This window comes from Drosophila sulfurigaster, chromosome 2R, assembly GCF_023558435.1.
Source record: "Drosophila sulfurigaster albostrigata strain 15112-1811.04 chromosome 2R, ASM2355843v2, whole genome shotgun sequence".
Taxonomy (NCBI): Eukaryota; Metazoa; Arthropoda; class Insecta; order Diptera; family Drosophilidae; genus Drosophila; species Drosophila sulfurigaster.
The window spans coordinates 29124792-29140936 of NC_084882.1; the positions used below are offsets into that span (position 1 = coordinate 29124792).

General features: G+C 39.1%; 4 protein-coding genes across 4 annotated transcripts; 1 reads left to right on the forward strand and 3 right to left on the reverse strand.

Moving 5' to 3' along the window:
* Nucleotides 1-5290: 5290 nt before the first annotated feature.
* Nucleotides 5291-6152, forward strand: LOC133836583 (serine palmitoyltransferase small subunit B). Its single transcript, XM_062267160.1, has 2 exons — nt 5291-5648; nt 5705-6152. Exons 1-2 carry the CDS (start codon nt 5552-5554, stop codon nt 5860-5862), a joined length of 255 nt encoding a protein of 84 aa, XP_062123144.1. The 5' UTR covers nt 5291-5551; the 3' UTR covers nt 5863-6152.
* On the reverse strand, nt 5947-7513 carry LOC133836782 (pickpocket protein 11). Its single transcript, XM_062267370.1, has 6 exons — nt 7506-7513; nt 7328-7442; nt 7060-7276; nt 6340-6995; nt 6178-6284; nt 5947-6110 (listed from the first exon to the last, which is right to left on the reverse strand). Exons 3-6 carry the CDS (start codon nt 7072-7074, stop codon nt 5947-5949), a joined length of 942 nt encoding a protein of 313 aa, XP_062123354.1. The 5' UTR covers nt 7075-7276; nt 7328-7442; nt 7506-7513.
* A 1855-nt stretch (nt 7514-9368) lies between these two features.
* On the reverse strand, nt 9369-14325 carry LOC133836783 (uncharacterized). The gene is made up of 8 exons (XM_062267371.1): nt 14207-14325; nt 13989-14152; nt 13609-13925; nt 12963-13554; nt 10907-11033; nt 10599-10762; nt 10185-10534; nt 9369-10125 (listed from the first exon to the last, which is right to left on the reverse strand). Exons 1-8 carry the CDS (start codon nt 14268-14270, stop codon nt 9519-9521), a joined length of 2385 nt encoding a protein of 794 aa, XP_062123355.1. The 5' UTR covers nt 14271-14325; the 3' UTR covers nt 9369-9518.
* A 211-nt stretch (nt 14326-14536) lies between these two features.
* On the reverse strand, nt 14537-16072 carry LOC133836516 (serine protease grass-like). Its single transcript, XM_062267046.1, has 4 exons — nt 15881-16072; nt 15645-15808; nt 15266-15582; nt 14537-15211 (listed from the first exon to the last, which is right to left on the reverse strand). The coding sequence occupies exons 1-4, from the start codon at nt 15942-15944 to the stop codon at nt 14617-14619; spliced, it is 1140 nt and encodes a 379-aa protein (XP_062123030.1). The 5' UTR covers nt 15945-16072; the 3' UTR covers nt 14537-14616.
* Between the last annotated feature and the right edge of the window lie 73 nt (nt 16073-16145).

Sequence of the window (16145 nt, forward strand, 5' to 3'; positions counted from 1 at the left end):
GGATGTTCTCCCTCCACCTCCTTCTCTTCCTTACCTCTTCCTCAACTCAACGCGTCGATCCGCGCAGCTTTTAGAGGGAGCTGAGTGTTTTATTTAGTTATTGAACAGCTAAGCCAACGGAGCCTCAAATCGACAAGGCGGCCGCCCTTTTTCGCGCACAACAAAAAAAAGGGCAACAACAAATATTTTAGCAGCATTTTTGGCGCTTTTCGATGCTGCCGCTGTTGTTGTTGGTTTTTTAATTAACGCGCGCTACGTTTTCAACGTTTTTGAAGGGCTTGCGAGTGCACATGATGGGCATATAACTCATTGGAATTATGGAAGAGGCAACAGCGCAAAACACAAAATAAAACCTGCAACACATTGACGAATCGAGACGAGAGGAGGCCAACGAAGGAAGGTAGGAAACTCGATTGGCCAGAACAGAATGTACATAAACTTTATCCGTCTATAATCTAAATATGTTTCTCTCGCTCTCTCGTTGTCTCGTTGATGTTGTTGCTGTTGTCGTGGTGGTGGCTGTTGCAACAATTTGCTGCAAATTGAAAGCCAATTACGTTGCTTGCAGCATGCCACGGGCAAGGCAAACTGGCTAAAATTGCTGCTGCTGCCGTCGTCGTCGCAGTCATCGTAGACTGTGGCCCGTTTCGCTTGGCTCTTTGGCTGGCCTAGCAGACGACATAAATATCAAATACAGGTCCATAAATTTGAAACCAATTAGCCAACTTAAATTGATAATAGTTGCAACAAGCGGTTGCTCCTGCTGCTGCTGCTGCTGATGTTGCTGCTGTCGATCTAGCATTTGCCTACCAGCTGCAGGAAGCTGCAAATCCAAATCCTATGCCATGTCGTAGCCTGGTCCGATTGGCCGCTAATGGCAGTGCCATTTGTTGACATACGTCGCTCGTGTTGACTTGGCAATTTTCGTCGCTGTCTTTGGGGGCAATTGTTGTCCATATTCGTTCGCTTTGGAGGAGCAACAACAACAGCAACAAGAAGAACTACAACTACAAGATCTACAACTGCAATGTCATATGTCTTCGTGTCTTTTTGGGCTGCCCTGTGCGCTCATGTCGTGCCTGTCGTGTCGTTCTAATCACAATTGTTGTTGCCTGCTGACTGCTGCCTTCCATCTCTCTCTCTCTCTCTCTCTCTCTCTTGACTTCTGTTAACCATGCGTTCGTCCATGCGACTTTTTATGGTGCTTTTATGCAAAACAACTTAATTTCGAGACGTCGCACACAAAACGTTCGCCACAATGCTGTCGCGTAAAATATGCACTAGGCAACTGGGTAGGCAACCCAAAACGAAAGACTTAGGCAACGAACTTGGCCAATCTACAATTGCAGAAAATGTGCGCGGCTATTTTCTGTCTCTGTTGTTGTTGTTGTTGTGAGTGTGTCGTGGAGCTGTTATAGAAAATTATCTTAAACTGATTTGATATATATTCAAATAGGCGCTGTGCGACACATGTTGATGTTGTTGCATGCAACAATTGCACTCAGCGCCTAGCGCCACAGACACGCAGCCCGGTAGCTAGCTGGCCGCCTTGTTGTTGCCATTGGTTGCCGTGCTGCTGCTGTTGCTGCTGCTGCGGAATGAAATGCAACGGATAACATCGCTTACAGTAAACGTTTAGTTGTATTTTAATTAAAATATTTTTCCATTTCCCTCGCTACCCAGACGAAGCGACTACCAACAACAACTCTCAACTCTCAACGAGTAGCAGTCGGATTGAGATCGAGGCATGTCCGTGTTTGTCGGACAGGTGGCATTTATGCTACAACAGTATTATAGGCTAATTTGGGGGTGGGAATTGATTGGCACAGATCTGTGCCAACAAATAGCAAAGACAAGCTAACGCTAATGCCACAAATAGGCGCCAGATCAAATCTAATTTATGTCCAGCAAAGAAGTAGAGTTTACTATGTATAAGAGCTTAAGATTAGATGTGGAATAAATGTAAATTTAACAAGCCGAAAGCTGTCTTCCATTTCTATAACTTTTTGTCTAATGTAATTTAAGCTGCAAATAAATTTCTGACAATTAAGAAAAATGTAATGATTCAAAGCATTAATTATAGTTAATTCCTTAAAAACACATTTCGCAATTTCTCGAAGAAAGAAAGGTTAAATAAATTAATTTGTCAATTTAAACAAAAGAAAAAAAAAAATAAATAATAGATTTCTACATTAAAAATTGGCAGATGCCTGTTTTGGCTCCCACGCATAGCAAAGGCTAATAATTTTAGTTAGTTGACATTTATTTTTGTTTATTACCATAAATAGATGCATAATTAAGCATATTTTGCAAACAATTTCCCCACAGCAATTAATTGAATACGTCAGAGCCTCCCCCTTTGCACCCAGACTGTGGCAGAAATGATCTAAGTTATTGGCCAGCGGCGACGCTTTATAAATGTCAAGAGGCGACATTAATGTAGCACATTTATCTAATTAGACAAGCGTTTTAAGCATGGCTCACAGCCGACACTGGCGACTGCCTGCTCCGCGTCTCACGCCAAATAAATTAATCAGCTAATTGATGAGCATAAATTAAAGTGTATGCAAATTAGGCGAAGTGGCTGCCCAATGGTGCGATCTCAGCGCGATCATGCTGCCATTTCGGCTTATTGATGGCCAAACTCAATTAAATTGGGCAAATGAGGCGAGCGGTCAATAATGTCAAATGGCAAACAAAACCGGCGACCACCCACGGCTTTAAAAAAGGTCTCAATGGGATTTCAAGGGGGGGAGGAACTTTGTGCAAGCGATTCGAACAACTCAATTAATAACAATTTTTCAGCAGAACAATAATGCAATACCGAAAAACAAAAGCAATACCAACAAGAGGGGCAACAAAAATTAGATTATCTCATGGCGGATGCAGTTTGCACAGTTCCTGGGAGTCGCTATCGGTTAATGCCATCGTCATCGTCGTGGTTGTTGCTGCGGTGTTGGGGAATTAGTTGCTTCGGCCTGAACTTTGGGCGCGCGAGGTCGTGGCAGCTGCAAGTTTCAGCTCAGTTGCTTTAATTGAAAACCGTACGAAATGGAAAATGGACTTTCAAACCAAGCCAACCGAGCAGGTAAAAAGGGAACTGTGCAGTGCAGTGCAGTGCGCCGCTCAGTAAATTAGCCAACCGACTTTTTTTCTAATTTTGCGGCTGAGATGAGCGCGTCGAGTGCATTTTTCAGGGCCATGAGACGCTGGCCTGGCATTTGGCAATTTATGGCAGGCCAAAGCGGTGTCGAAAATAGCGCCAGCAACAGGCGAAGGATGACGACGACGACGACGACGATGGCGATACCACGCTCAGCCTCTGGATGCTGATAGGTTTTTTTGCCAAGTTACTTTCTAATATAACAACAGCGACGGGGCAATGTGAATGTTGATGTGGATGTGGATGCATTGCACACGAAAGTCATAAGCGCAGCCATGGCAATTAAGTTCGAGCGACAAGTTGCGCTGCTGGAAGCCAGAATAGCGGGCAGACAACATCAGCAACAGAGGGGCGGAGAGGCGTGTTGCTGGTGGAGGATGCAGCTGCAGCAACATGTTTATGGCTCGAAACGGATTGCACGTAATGGGATTTACGCTGAGCGACAGCGATAGCCTGCAACTGATTCAGCCACAGTAACAGCAACAGCAACAACAACAGCAATAGCAACAGCAACGACATCCACATCGACTTCAGTTACAGCGACTGAGACTGAGAAGACTGCAACCGCGACTGCGACTAAGACACTGCGCCTGCGCCTCAATAAAGCCGATCGCATTACCAATTAGGCGTGCACACTTGGCTAAACAGCCGCCACCACACCATGTACCATGGCAAGTGGAAATTGAATTAGTTGTAGCTGCATATGCGTGACTTTGCTCTGGACTCGATTGAGACCAAGACTGCGTCCGCGTCCGAGTCCGAGTTCGAAACCAAAACGGAGACAACGACACTATAGGTGTACGTGTGTTTGTAAACATTTTTTACACTTTGCCACATTCCTGCGCCGCGCGCATAAATCAAGCCACTCGGGCTCGGCTGTCAATCGGCAAAACCGCCAGGCATTGATAGCAGCGTCGTCGTCGTCGTCGTCGTTGTCGTTGTCGTTATGGCCAAAGCTTTTGCCTTGGGCAAGTGCTCAACTCAATACAGCTGGCCAGATGTAAGTTGCCAGTTTGCAAGTTGCCACTTGCAAGATTGCACACCAAATGTGCTAGTTTCAACAGTGCGAATTATGGCGCAATGGCTCTAAATCCTGTTTATGTGGCTATTCTTTTACCTTGGCCATCAGCCAGCCATGAGAAGATGCTGCAGACACTTTGTTGAGAAGGCAAATTTATGTGCTAAGTCTGGCAAATGGTCGGGCGATAAAAACTACAACGCACATGGTTTTGATGTGACCCAAAAAATGACAGCAGATTAGCAGACAACTTAACGAATTAAGCCATAAAAGTCACATTAAAAAGTAATGCGCATATCAAATATCAAAGAAGTACTCACGCTCAGTATAACACCAAATGTATCCAATTGTTTCACTTTTTTCTTTTAACATTTTTGATTTTCACATTTATTTTATTTAATTTTGTAATATTACACAAAAACTTTCACTTCACTTAAAAAAAAATATGAAAAAAATTTATATTTTTGAAGTGCGATAGAATCGCATGAATTTGAATTTCGCGCCACGTAACCGAACTTAAAGTTGGAACAGCTGATTGTGTACTTTCACAAAAAGGTGGTTGCTACGACACTCGAGCATCACAGGGTGCTTCCTTGACACACTTTTTTAACTGCAGTTGTTGCTGCTGAGCCACCTAGGGCATGACGTTGACCGCGCACTTTATTTATTGCTCATTCTTAGCCTGAACTCAAATTACAAACACTAATTGTGTGGTTAGCAACACGATTTTTACAAATGTAATGCACATGTATATGCATGCCTTTATTTAACGATAAAAAAATTAGTCCCACGAAATAACGGGCGTTGCGACAGTGCACGTTAAAAGTGAATACAACACCTTACATTCACGCATTTATTCTATCTTTTGGCACACTTATTCGCTTTCATACTTATTTGCACTATTTATAAGTTAAATAAACTATAATATTCCGTTTTTCGTACAATTATTAAAGCGCTGAAAATTTTTCGACGAACGTAACTGTAAATCGCGCGCCAACTAAAGCAATGGCTGCCAACCCACATACAAAAGCTTCTTGCTATGAATTGAAACTACTTTGCAACACTAAATTTTAAAATAAAAAAATGTGTGTACACACTACACTCAGCTGTTTTGTTTTTTTGGAAGTCGTAAAAGGAAAACAATAAAGTTCTTGATAGATTGTATTTAATGATAAATCATTTTCATGCAAAGCAATTTCTATAAATAAATTAAATATATACAAATTGTGGGAAACTTGTGGTGCAATTTCTGTTTAAGAAACACACAGAAATTAGCAATGAGAGTGTGAGCAAAAAGTTATTGCGTGAACTGTTTTGATTATATTGTATGCGTAAAGCGAAAACCGACAAAAAGTGCAATTAAATTTAAAATGTGGAATTTAAAACAAACCGCCTCACATTTGTATCGTCAATATGAGCTTATAACTTGCATTAACATGTTTGAGCCATGGGAAAAGAAGCTCATCAGTAAGTGCATTTTTCCGGTGATAATTCAGTTTATTAATAAGCTATTTTTATTCTAGATGGATTCTTTCTGATTATGGTTGTACTTGTGATCTTCTCCAGCTACGTTTATTTGCCCAGCTATATGGAAACGCTGCTGGAAGTGATTAAGCCCACAACTGGATCTAGTCAGCCATCAGAGAAGGCTTATGTGCCAATGAAAATCAGCAGCTTTTAACTGAAACAATGCTATATATATAGAATATATATACATACTTGCGCAATTGGAAGACAATTAGAATTTAATAACATGATTTGTGATTTACTTTAAACCTATTAACAACTGTAAATACTTTAATGTGCCAAGGTAGATTCGTTTTGCCCAATTGTATATCGGTCGTCTATACTCCAAAATAAGAAATACGGTTTCCACAAGGCGCAACGCCGATGTGTTGAAGAATAGTCCAACTAAACCACCAACAGAAACTGAAAAAGAACATTTAAATATAATTTAAAAATGCCGAGCAATTAATATATGTATATCGAGTCTTACTTAAAAGATCCAAGTGGGTTTTGGCCACGCGACGCACATAACGTTGCGTGGGCAACTCGACGAGCGCCACATGAATATCGGAAACATCTCTTTCAGCCTCCTGTTTACTGCAAGTCAACCAATATTAACTATATGTAAATAATTTAAGTTATTTTTACCTACTCATCTGCTGTATTGAAGATAATGTTATACTCTGGCTCCTCACAGGAGCTCATGCAATCACAGGATTTGCGCTCAGTCAAGATCTTCTCGTTAATGTTTGTCAAGCAGATGAGACCACGATAGTCACAGACAGGCAGCGAATTCTTACTAGGCATAGCCATAAAATGGCTGGTGCAATTGCAATAGAGCAGATGCAATGCCACCGTACACTCGACAATGCAACCGGAGTAGCTATAGAACTCATAGATGCCCAGGCGCTGATCGACATGTTCGTGACCGTAGCGACAACGTCGCTCCTCATAGTTGAGCTCGTCGACCGATTCGTGATTAAAAACCTCGATGACATTCAGTATTAATTCCTTGTAGCTGCCAACTAAAACTGTTTCCCTGATCATGCCCTCGGCAAAATGAAATGGCACATCGATGGGAGGATGCACATGAACTTGCACATCGGCAGCCGCATGGAAAGTTAGGTGACCGGCTCCAGTTATGCGATTATTCTTGTAGTACACTTGCGATTCCTTGCGTGCCTGATGCGAGTTGAAGGAGAAACAAAGTCCGTACTCTGTAGGAATGGGCAAGAACTGTTCGCAGCAGTCGAAGAACATGTTGAGGTAGCTGCACTCCATAATGAGTTCACTGCATTTGCTGCGAAACTACACGAAAATATAGGAAAATGTATAGAATATATTGAGTATAATATTGCTCCAATATACTAACCACATCCAACAGCATTGTGAAATTGTCAGGACATTTGAGTTTGTCACAGTTCTCGCAGCTGATGCAGATACCACGAAAGAAGGCAATCTCGCTAATAAAGTCATCAATGTACAATTCATGCTCTGAACCAAAATGATCATCGCTTATATCCCATATCTTCTCGGAGTTGTAGAGTTCACACACTGTTATAGCCGGAAACGACGTATTCCAATTGAGGCTGAAATGTATCATAGTTTTATCGATCTATATATTTTCTTTATTAACTTACTAAAGTGTATCCAAGTTAAACGACACAGAAGTGGAAGAGAAATTTTCCAACAAAGTTCTGGCAACCGTTACAAAAAAACGGCAGCGAGAAGTAAAATGACAGCAAGTAGAGAAATCTGGTTTTGAATATGAATTATAATTAGGTTACATAATATGTTTAACGTTGTATAGTAATTTACACTCTAAGTGCCCACGGCAAATATTCCTTCCAGTTCATAGTCCGTGTAACTAACACGTCCGCCTCCCAAAACTTATTCTGTTGCACTAGTTGCCAGTTTTGGAAGCGTTTCGGAGAGTCCCTTTAGTGGTGAATAAAAGCTCCAGGCCAGACAATAGAAGCCTTTCATAGCGATAACATCTATTTATTGTTGCAAGTTCAAGTCAATTTAGGCTCACCCCAGGCACAAATTACTATTAATATACAATAGGGGATTATTTTTTTGTATATTAAATTCTACTAGAAAAAGGTCGTATAAAATATAAATATTTTCGACACAAGCTAGATGTAAAATATTAAAATTTTGATTAACAAAAGAAATATAATTTTAAGTAAAATTTACAGGGTATCTTATAGTTGAGTACTCCGACTACTTTGCTATTTAGTTCATCCTCAATTGGGATAAATGGGTCAATGTTGCAAATGTCATATCAAATATCACTGGGAATAAATCATTTTGTAACAGTTTATCGATATGCATACAATCAGCGTAAGTCGCAGAAAAGTTTACGATTAATTGCTGTGTCGGGGTTAGCCCCTACTACAACTAACGTAATACTCTCTGACTGTCTGACGTCGCTTAGATGTGAAAATAATTTCATTGTTTATGGCTTTATTAACCGACGTGGTTCGATTAACTTGGCTGGACAATAAATGCAATAATACGAGTTATAATAAAAGTGAACCGCTAATTAAAACATACCTACGCCATTATCAGGCTGAGTAATCGCTTTTGAATTTAATCTGAATCAGAATTTCACAAAATGTCACAAGCTCGCAACCAGCTTGGAGTTCTACTTGTGATGTTACCAAGCTAGACACGAACGATATGAATCATTTCAGAGACAGAAGAAGATGGAATCCGGGTGAAGAAGAAAAGCTGTTAAGGTTGTTGATATTAAAAACAAAATGAAGTTCTAGATGTGTCATTGGACTGCTGTGAATATGTTTACAATTATGGATTCGCAGACAGTTTATTTAAATATTTCTTGGAATACAAATTAAAACTACTTTACTACGTCAAACTTTGCTTATTAATTATCAACTCGAATTATAATCAAAAGTCGTCAAACTTCTGTTATTGTCAATCTCAAATATAAATATATGATCTTTAAAATCATCAAACCTTCGATTAATATTTATAAAAATATATTACTTAACATCATAACTTGTTTTGCAATTATAAAGAAAGCATTTTATAGCAAACAAGTACTAACAAACCGATCCAGTTGGTTAGTTGAAATTTTCAATCTCTGCATAAGTTGATTTTTATTATAAACGAGAGAAATATGTTAATTTGGTATATAAATATTACATGATTTTTAAGAAATTACTCAGATTCATTTGCAGAGAATTTGGTACTGTGAATCAATAGTTTTATATGGAAACTTAGTAAAAATTATTAGGAATTATGCTGTGCGTCCGTGAATGATTTTAATTTAAAAATGTATGTATATGTATTTTTTTAAATTGAATAGCTTATTCTGCCATAGTTAAAAAACGCACTTTTTTAAGGGTTTCATTTTCGCAGTTTGAGTTCCTAAATATATAGAGTTTGCAAAATTTCTAAATAAAATCATAAAATTTGGAAACTCTTGGTTCAACAATCAGGTGTTAAAAATAAACAACTTTTCAGGAAATTGTTTTATTTTGCAGTAAAAATGTATGGCTATTAATATTTTCATAAGCCTCAAATGAAACACTTGGTGCATTTATTAGTAACAAATTTACCAAATGCTTAATCGTAATAATAAACTTATTTTTCCGAAATATTTCCAAAGATTTCGATTCTCAAAATACTTATACTCAATAAAAGCTTCAAAGATTCATTTTCATATGCATTCACAATTTATTTTACAATACTTAAAACTAGGTAATTTAAAAAAACAATGTCTACAACAGACTGTGGCAATGGCATCGATAACTTAATGTTAGAATAAATAATAATAAGTGTCAACATCATTAGGTGCGATCATCATTGGAGATTCTGTGTGATCCAGGGCAACATATCCAAAACCGAGGCAAACACACCTGGTTCATTCTGGTGGATGCCACAGCGTTGACCTCCAAATGAGATAACGCCATACTGCACATAGCGCGCTGTTTGCTTGAAGGCATGCAGGAAGAAGACCGGACCACCAGAGTCTCCACGACAGGTGTGTTGAGTATCTTCGCTCACTGCACAAATATGATTTTCAGTCACTGGAGCTTCCGCATAGTAGTTGCGGCACACATCGAGATCTTTGCGCTTGACCACCGCCTTGAGCAGCACATCTGATGGTTCGTTGTTCTCTGTGGTGCCCCAACCGGAGATGAAGAAACTCTGATCGTAGGCAATATCCTGGGAAGTTCGGTCAATGGGCAGACAGATGGGTTTGATGTGAATCTTAAATGTAACTGTGCGATCCAGTTTGAGTAGGGCAATATCGTAGCCGATGGAACCCGCTCCCGAGTTGGGATGTGCGCGTATCTCCTCAATGTCATACTCCTCATAAGGTGGCAAGCATTCTCTGCGGCGTCCGCCAAACACCTGGCAATCTACCTCAGTCGCGAGATTGTGTTCCCCAAGACGCACGCCAACGCTAAAGTGAACGAAAGTTATTAACTAATGAAGTCTGAACCCTTAATATTTTATACTTACAGATCAAAGACACCTCTGGTGCAGTGAGCGGCAGTTAAGACAAAGCGATCGGTGATCAAGCTTCCGCCACATTGAAAAGGTCTCCCTGACTTTGCGTACTTCAACAGCGCCAGCCAGGGGAATTCACCAATCTTGGTTGGCTCACCGTGGCTCAGCTTGATGTTGCTCTTCTTACCGCACTCCGTGACAGAGTTGAGGACGTCCAAGCCTTGGGGATCGATGTATCGGAGATTCTGAGTGGTCTGTTGCCCATTACCCGGTGATTTTTTTTGAGGTGGTGTCGGTGTTTCTTTGGGGCCACTGCTTTGGGGTTCCAAGACGGCACCCCTGGGACAGCACATATGGAAAGGCTGTCAAGGAAGAGTTTGATAAATAAGAGTCTGAGGGAAGCAATCCAGAATATTTAATACTTACTGCTCCCTGTCCGCCATAGCAGGACTCTTGCCGAATCTCATTCTGTATCGAGCGTGGCAGATTGCGTCCGAAGGTGATGAGCAGATCACGCACAAATTGACATTTCTGGAGAGGCACACAAAGGCCTTGTTCGCCGTTTGTTGTGTAGCAGCCACTGCCCGACTCTAAAATGCAAATAATTATTTCACAATCATTGATAAATGATAAATGACAATAACACGTTTGACTGGTTATAACAAACGCATCAATAAAACGCGTAAGCGTTGATGTATTTCGTCTTTTTTCGTTGATAAGATATATGAACTTACGACTGATCACCAGATTGGGAATGGCCAACAAGACAATGGCCAATGTGCCTATAAATAGCTGCATCCTGTCCAAGACTTTTTCCAATAAAAATACTAAATATAGATCTATCTGCCAGATGCCGCGTAATTAGAACTCGAACGATCGTTTGTTGATCTTTTCGCTTCTGAGTGGAGAATGAGAATGAGTAAAATAGCGTCGTGTGCCGCGCTTTTGTATGAGAAGTTCGCGTGCTGTTGGGGCAAGGTGCCTATTAAAATGCATAAATTGTTATTTACCCAAGCGCTGGGGATCATGTTTTTATTATTTATTTATATTTCTCCGCGCTGACCAACTGGTTTTACTCTCGCTGTAGCTGCTCAGCGTAGCACGTGCGATCGCTGCGCTTGAACTAATCAGAGACCTGTTTCGCTCTCACACTTTGTGTAATATTAATTTCTACGCGAGAGGATTATCATTCCGTCTGGGTGGGTTGAATTGCCTTACATATTTAGTCGCGTGGGAAAATCGTCGCATTCCTAGGAATTCCCAAAATATACTTGCCTGTATTCAATTGACAATTTGTGTTTTGACTTTTCCCCTTCACAAACCAGGGTCAAGTGCGTCTGGATTGCCCAAAAACCATCTAATGGAATTTCCAAGGCTGGGAAGTCCAACAAAGTGTCCAATAATTCTTTATTAATGAAATCTGAAGTGGGTTGTCTGTTTGCTTAACCGAGTACAACTCTAATTGGCTTCGCTTTTGTTAGCTTTTGGAATCCCCGAAATGTTGACAAGTATCTTGTCATCCATCTGGATGATGCTTGTATAAAATTGTTGGATAAGGTCGCGACGTAGCTCGATTAATGGCAGCTTGAGTCAAGCGCCAGAGTTCTAACCGCAAGTTGGCTGTCTTCTTCGACCATTAACAACAGGGGGGCTTTTAAATTTCCAGGCATCCGAGTATTACTCACAATCTGTGTTGCATAATAACTTGTCTATTGAATATTCATATTCATAATAATGTAAACGCCTTAAACGTTTTTTTAAACATTGTCTAACTAATTATTTAATAATAATTTTATATGAATATGCACTATCTGTCAAATATATTTATTACACTTTTCAATAATTTACATTAAAATATTGACGTGAAAAATAATATACAATTGTCATTAATAAATGTATACTAATAAAAATCATAATATTTCATTTAGATCGAATATAATTAATATATCTGAGCAGAATTACTTTTTTTTGTGGAAAACAATATTAATCTATATCTGTAATTTGTTTCAAAATATGTACTCAAATTAATATACCACAATAACACTAAATAAATACCATAGGCTATATTTGGTATATTGACGCAGTACTATATTTAAAATATACCAAATAATGCTAAATATACCGGATTATCACCCAAAGCAACTATGACCTCTAGTAAGTTGGCGTTTTTGCTTATACAAAAGTATTTGTTTAATAACTTCAACAATTTTTATTTGATCGCAACCAAATCACAAAGTTATAATACCCTTCTATTATATGGGTAGCGGGTATAAAACTATGACTGAATATAATTTTGTTTTATATTCTTGTTTACATATTTCACTTTGCATCTCTGATGAACATTTCTTGAGTGTTCCTTCTATGACATGACAAAGTTAATAAATATTGATTCAACACTTAATAATATTATGAATTGGAGAACGCAATCTTTATGCTTACGCACACCACTTGTAGTAAGTGCGAATTCCATCTAAAAATATACACATAATATCTTCATGTGGCTCTCTGTTCAGAACAGTCACTATTTATTCAATCAATCTGATATAATTTATTAAGTCATAGTTACAATAGAATGTATCGCATAAAATAGCAGTAGTAACAATTAATTTATTGGTCTTAAATAAATTGAATTATCTTAGAGTAATTGATATAAGCTTTGCTTCTCTGGGGTTAATCCCCTAAACTAAAATAATAGCCGATCTAAGCAGCTTCACTTAAGTGATGTTAACAAGTTTTTACATTATTTGGAATGAATCACGATTAAATAGAAATTAAATGATGTTGTCGTCAATAGAGATTCTGTGTTATCCAAGGCAACATGTCCAGAACCGAGGCAAATACGCCAGGTTGATTTTCGTTGATGCCACAGGATTGACCTCCAAAAGATACAATGCCATACTGTATAAAGCGTGTTGTCGTCTTGAAATAATGTCGAAAGAAAAGCGGACCACCTGAGTCACCTTGACACGTCTCCTGCTTGTTATAGCCCATGGCGCAAATATGATTTTCAGTGAAGGTGCCAGTCTTATAGTATTTTCGACATACATCCAGATGTTGACGAACAACCAACGCCTTTAGAAGAATAGGAGAAGGCATTCTTTTCTCGGTTTTACCCCAACCAGCGATGTAGAAGCTCTGATCATCGTCAATATTTTGAGATTTGCTCTCAATGGGCAGACAGATCGGCCTGATGTTAGGTCTAAATGTGACCGATCGATTCAGCTTGATCAGCGCTATATCATAGCTATTGGTATGCCTTTCATATTTGGGATGTCGGCGAATATCCTCGACACCAAATTCCTCATAAGATGGGAGGCAATCTGTATCAGATAAACAATCATTTTCAATGCCAAGATTATGCTCTCCCATGCGAACGGCAATTCTAAAAGTGAAAGATATATGATGAATAAAATCTGAATCTATATTTATCACTTACATATTGGCAGAAGCTGTGATACAGTGGGCTGCAGTTAAGACAAACCGATCGGTGATCAAGCTGCCGGCACAAAGAAAATGCTGCCCTGAGGTTTCGTACTTCAAAAGCGCCATCCAGGGGAATTCTTCTTTTCGAGTTAACTCTCCATTGCTCACCAATACACGACTTCCGAGATTTTCTGTTCGTTCTCCACAGTCGGTGACAGCTTCGAGAATTTCCATTCCTTTGGGATCTATGTAGCTTAGATTCTTCGGCTGCTGGAGTACTTCACCACCAACATTGGGCATCGAAACAGTAGGACAACAGATTGGATATCTCTATACAAAGGGAAGAATTTTTGTAATAGAATTGTGAAAGGGGAAATACCTATATTTACTTACTGCACCCTTCTCGCCATCACAGGCCAATTCTCTAATCTGATGGTGTATTCTACGCGGAAGCCTGCCTTTATATTTCTTTAAAATATCAATCACTGCTGGACATTGGTTGGCAGATATACAAAGGCCTTCGTCCCCAACAGGTGAGTAACATCTTATACCAGATTCTTTAAATGAGTATTCTTAAATTGGAATACACAGAAGAAGCTTGGATTACTTACCACTTAACGCGCTAGAAGGAAAGGCCAGCAAAAGCACAACAAAGGCACCAGTAAATAAAACCATATTGTCGAGATGTTTTTATTCAGAATATGAACCTGTTAAGCTTGCGATCATTTCGCGACTGAACGCAAAATGAGACAGTAACTCGGTTTAGTATCTAAAGCTCGTAAGCTTGCAAGTAATCTGGTCATTAATTTGCATTTTTAAATTATTTAACTCTGGTCAGAACGTGCAACTCAGTAGCTGTGAATAATTAAAGAACAACATTTTCAGGTTTCCCCTAATTTGATTAGAACCAACTTTATATTTCGCATTAAAAGTATAAAAATTAAAATTTTGTTGAAATAATTAGTTTTAATGTTCATTTTAAAAAGAATTGGAAGATTAAATAACATTTCTAATTTACTACTTAATACAGATTCTGTGTTATCCAAGGCAACATGTTGAGAACTGAGGCAAACACGCCAGGTTGGTTTTTGTTGATACCACAGGATTGACCTCCAAATGATATAACGCCATATTGCACAAATCGAGTTGTTATATTGAAAACATTTTCGGTGAAAAGTGGACCACCTGAGTCACCTTGACACGTCTCCTGCTTGTTGTAGCCCATGGCGCAAATATGATTTTCAGTGAACGTGGCACTCTTATAGTATTTTCGACATACATCCAGATGTTGTCGAGTAACGAACGCCTTGAGAAGAATAGGAGAAGGCATTCTTTTCTCGGTTTTACCCCAACCAGCGATGTAGAAGCTCTGATCATCGTCAATATTTTGAGATTTGCTCTCAATGGGCAGACAGATCGGCCTGATGTTAGGTCTAAATGTGACCGATCGATTCAGCTTGATCAGCGCTATATCATAGCTATTGGTATGCCTTTCATATTTGGGATGTCGCCGAATATCCTCGACGCCAAATTCCTCATAAGATTGGAGGCAATCTGTTTCAGTTAAACAATCATTTTTAATGCCAAGATTGTGCTCTCCCATGCGAACAGCAATTCTAAAGGTGAAAGATATATGATGAATAAAATCTGAATCTACATTTATCACTTACATGTTGGCAGAAGCTGTGATACAGTGGGCCGCAGTTAAGACAAACCGATCGGTGATCAAGCTGCCACCACAAAGAAAAGGCCGCCCTGATGTCTGGTACTTCAAAAGCGCCATCCAGGGAAATTCCTCTTTTCGAGTTATTTCTCCATTGCCCACCATTACGCGCCTTTGGCGTTTTTCAGTTCGTCTTCCACAGTCGGTGATAGCTTCAAGAATTTCCATTCCTTTGGGATCTATGTAGCTTAGATTCTTTGGCTGCTCGAGTACTTCACTCCGAAGATTAGACATCGAAATATTAGGACAACAAATTGGATATCTCTATAAAAATGGGAAAAATGTTTAATAGAATTGTGAAAGGAGAATCAACAATATTTACTTACTGCTCCTTTCTCGCCATTACAAGTCAATTCTCTAATCTGATGCTGTATTCTATGTGGAAGCTTACCATTATATTTCTTTAAAATATCAATCACTGCTGGACATTGGTTGGCAGATATACAAATGCCTTCGTCCCCAACAGGTGAGTAACATCTTATACCAGGCTCTGCAAATTTAATGATTATTCTTAATTCTTATTCGTAAATTGTAATATTTATAAATAATTTTGACTACGTACCACTTAAAACGAGAGAAGGAAAGGCGAGCAAAATCACAACAAAGGCACTAGTAAATAAAACCATATTGTCGAGATGTTTTTATTAAGAATCTGAACCTGTTAAGTTTGCGATCATTTCGCGACTGAACGCAAAATGAAACAGTAACTCGGTTTAGTATCTAAAGCTCGTAAGCTTGAAAGAAATTTGGGCATTAATTTGCGTTTTTAAGCTGTGAATAATTAATCCCCTAATTTGATTAGAAGCAATCCTCTTTTTCGCATTAAA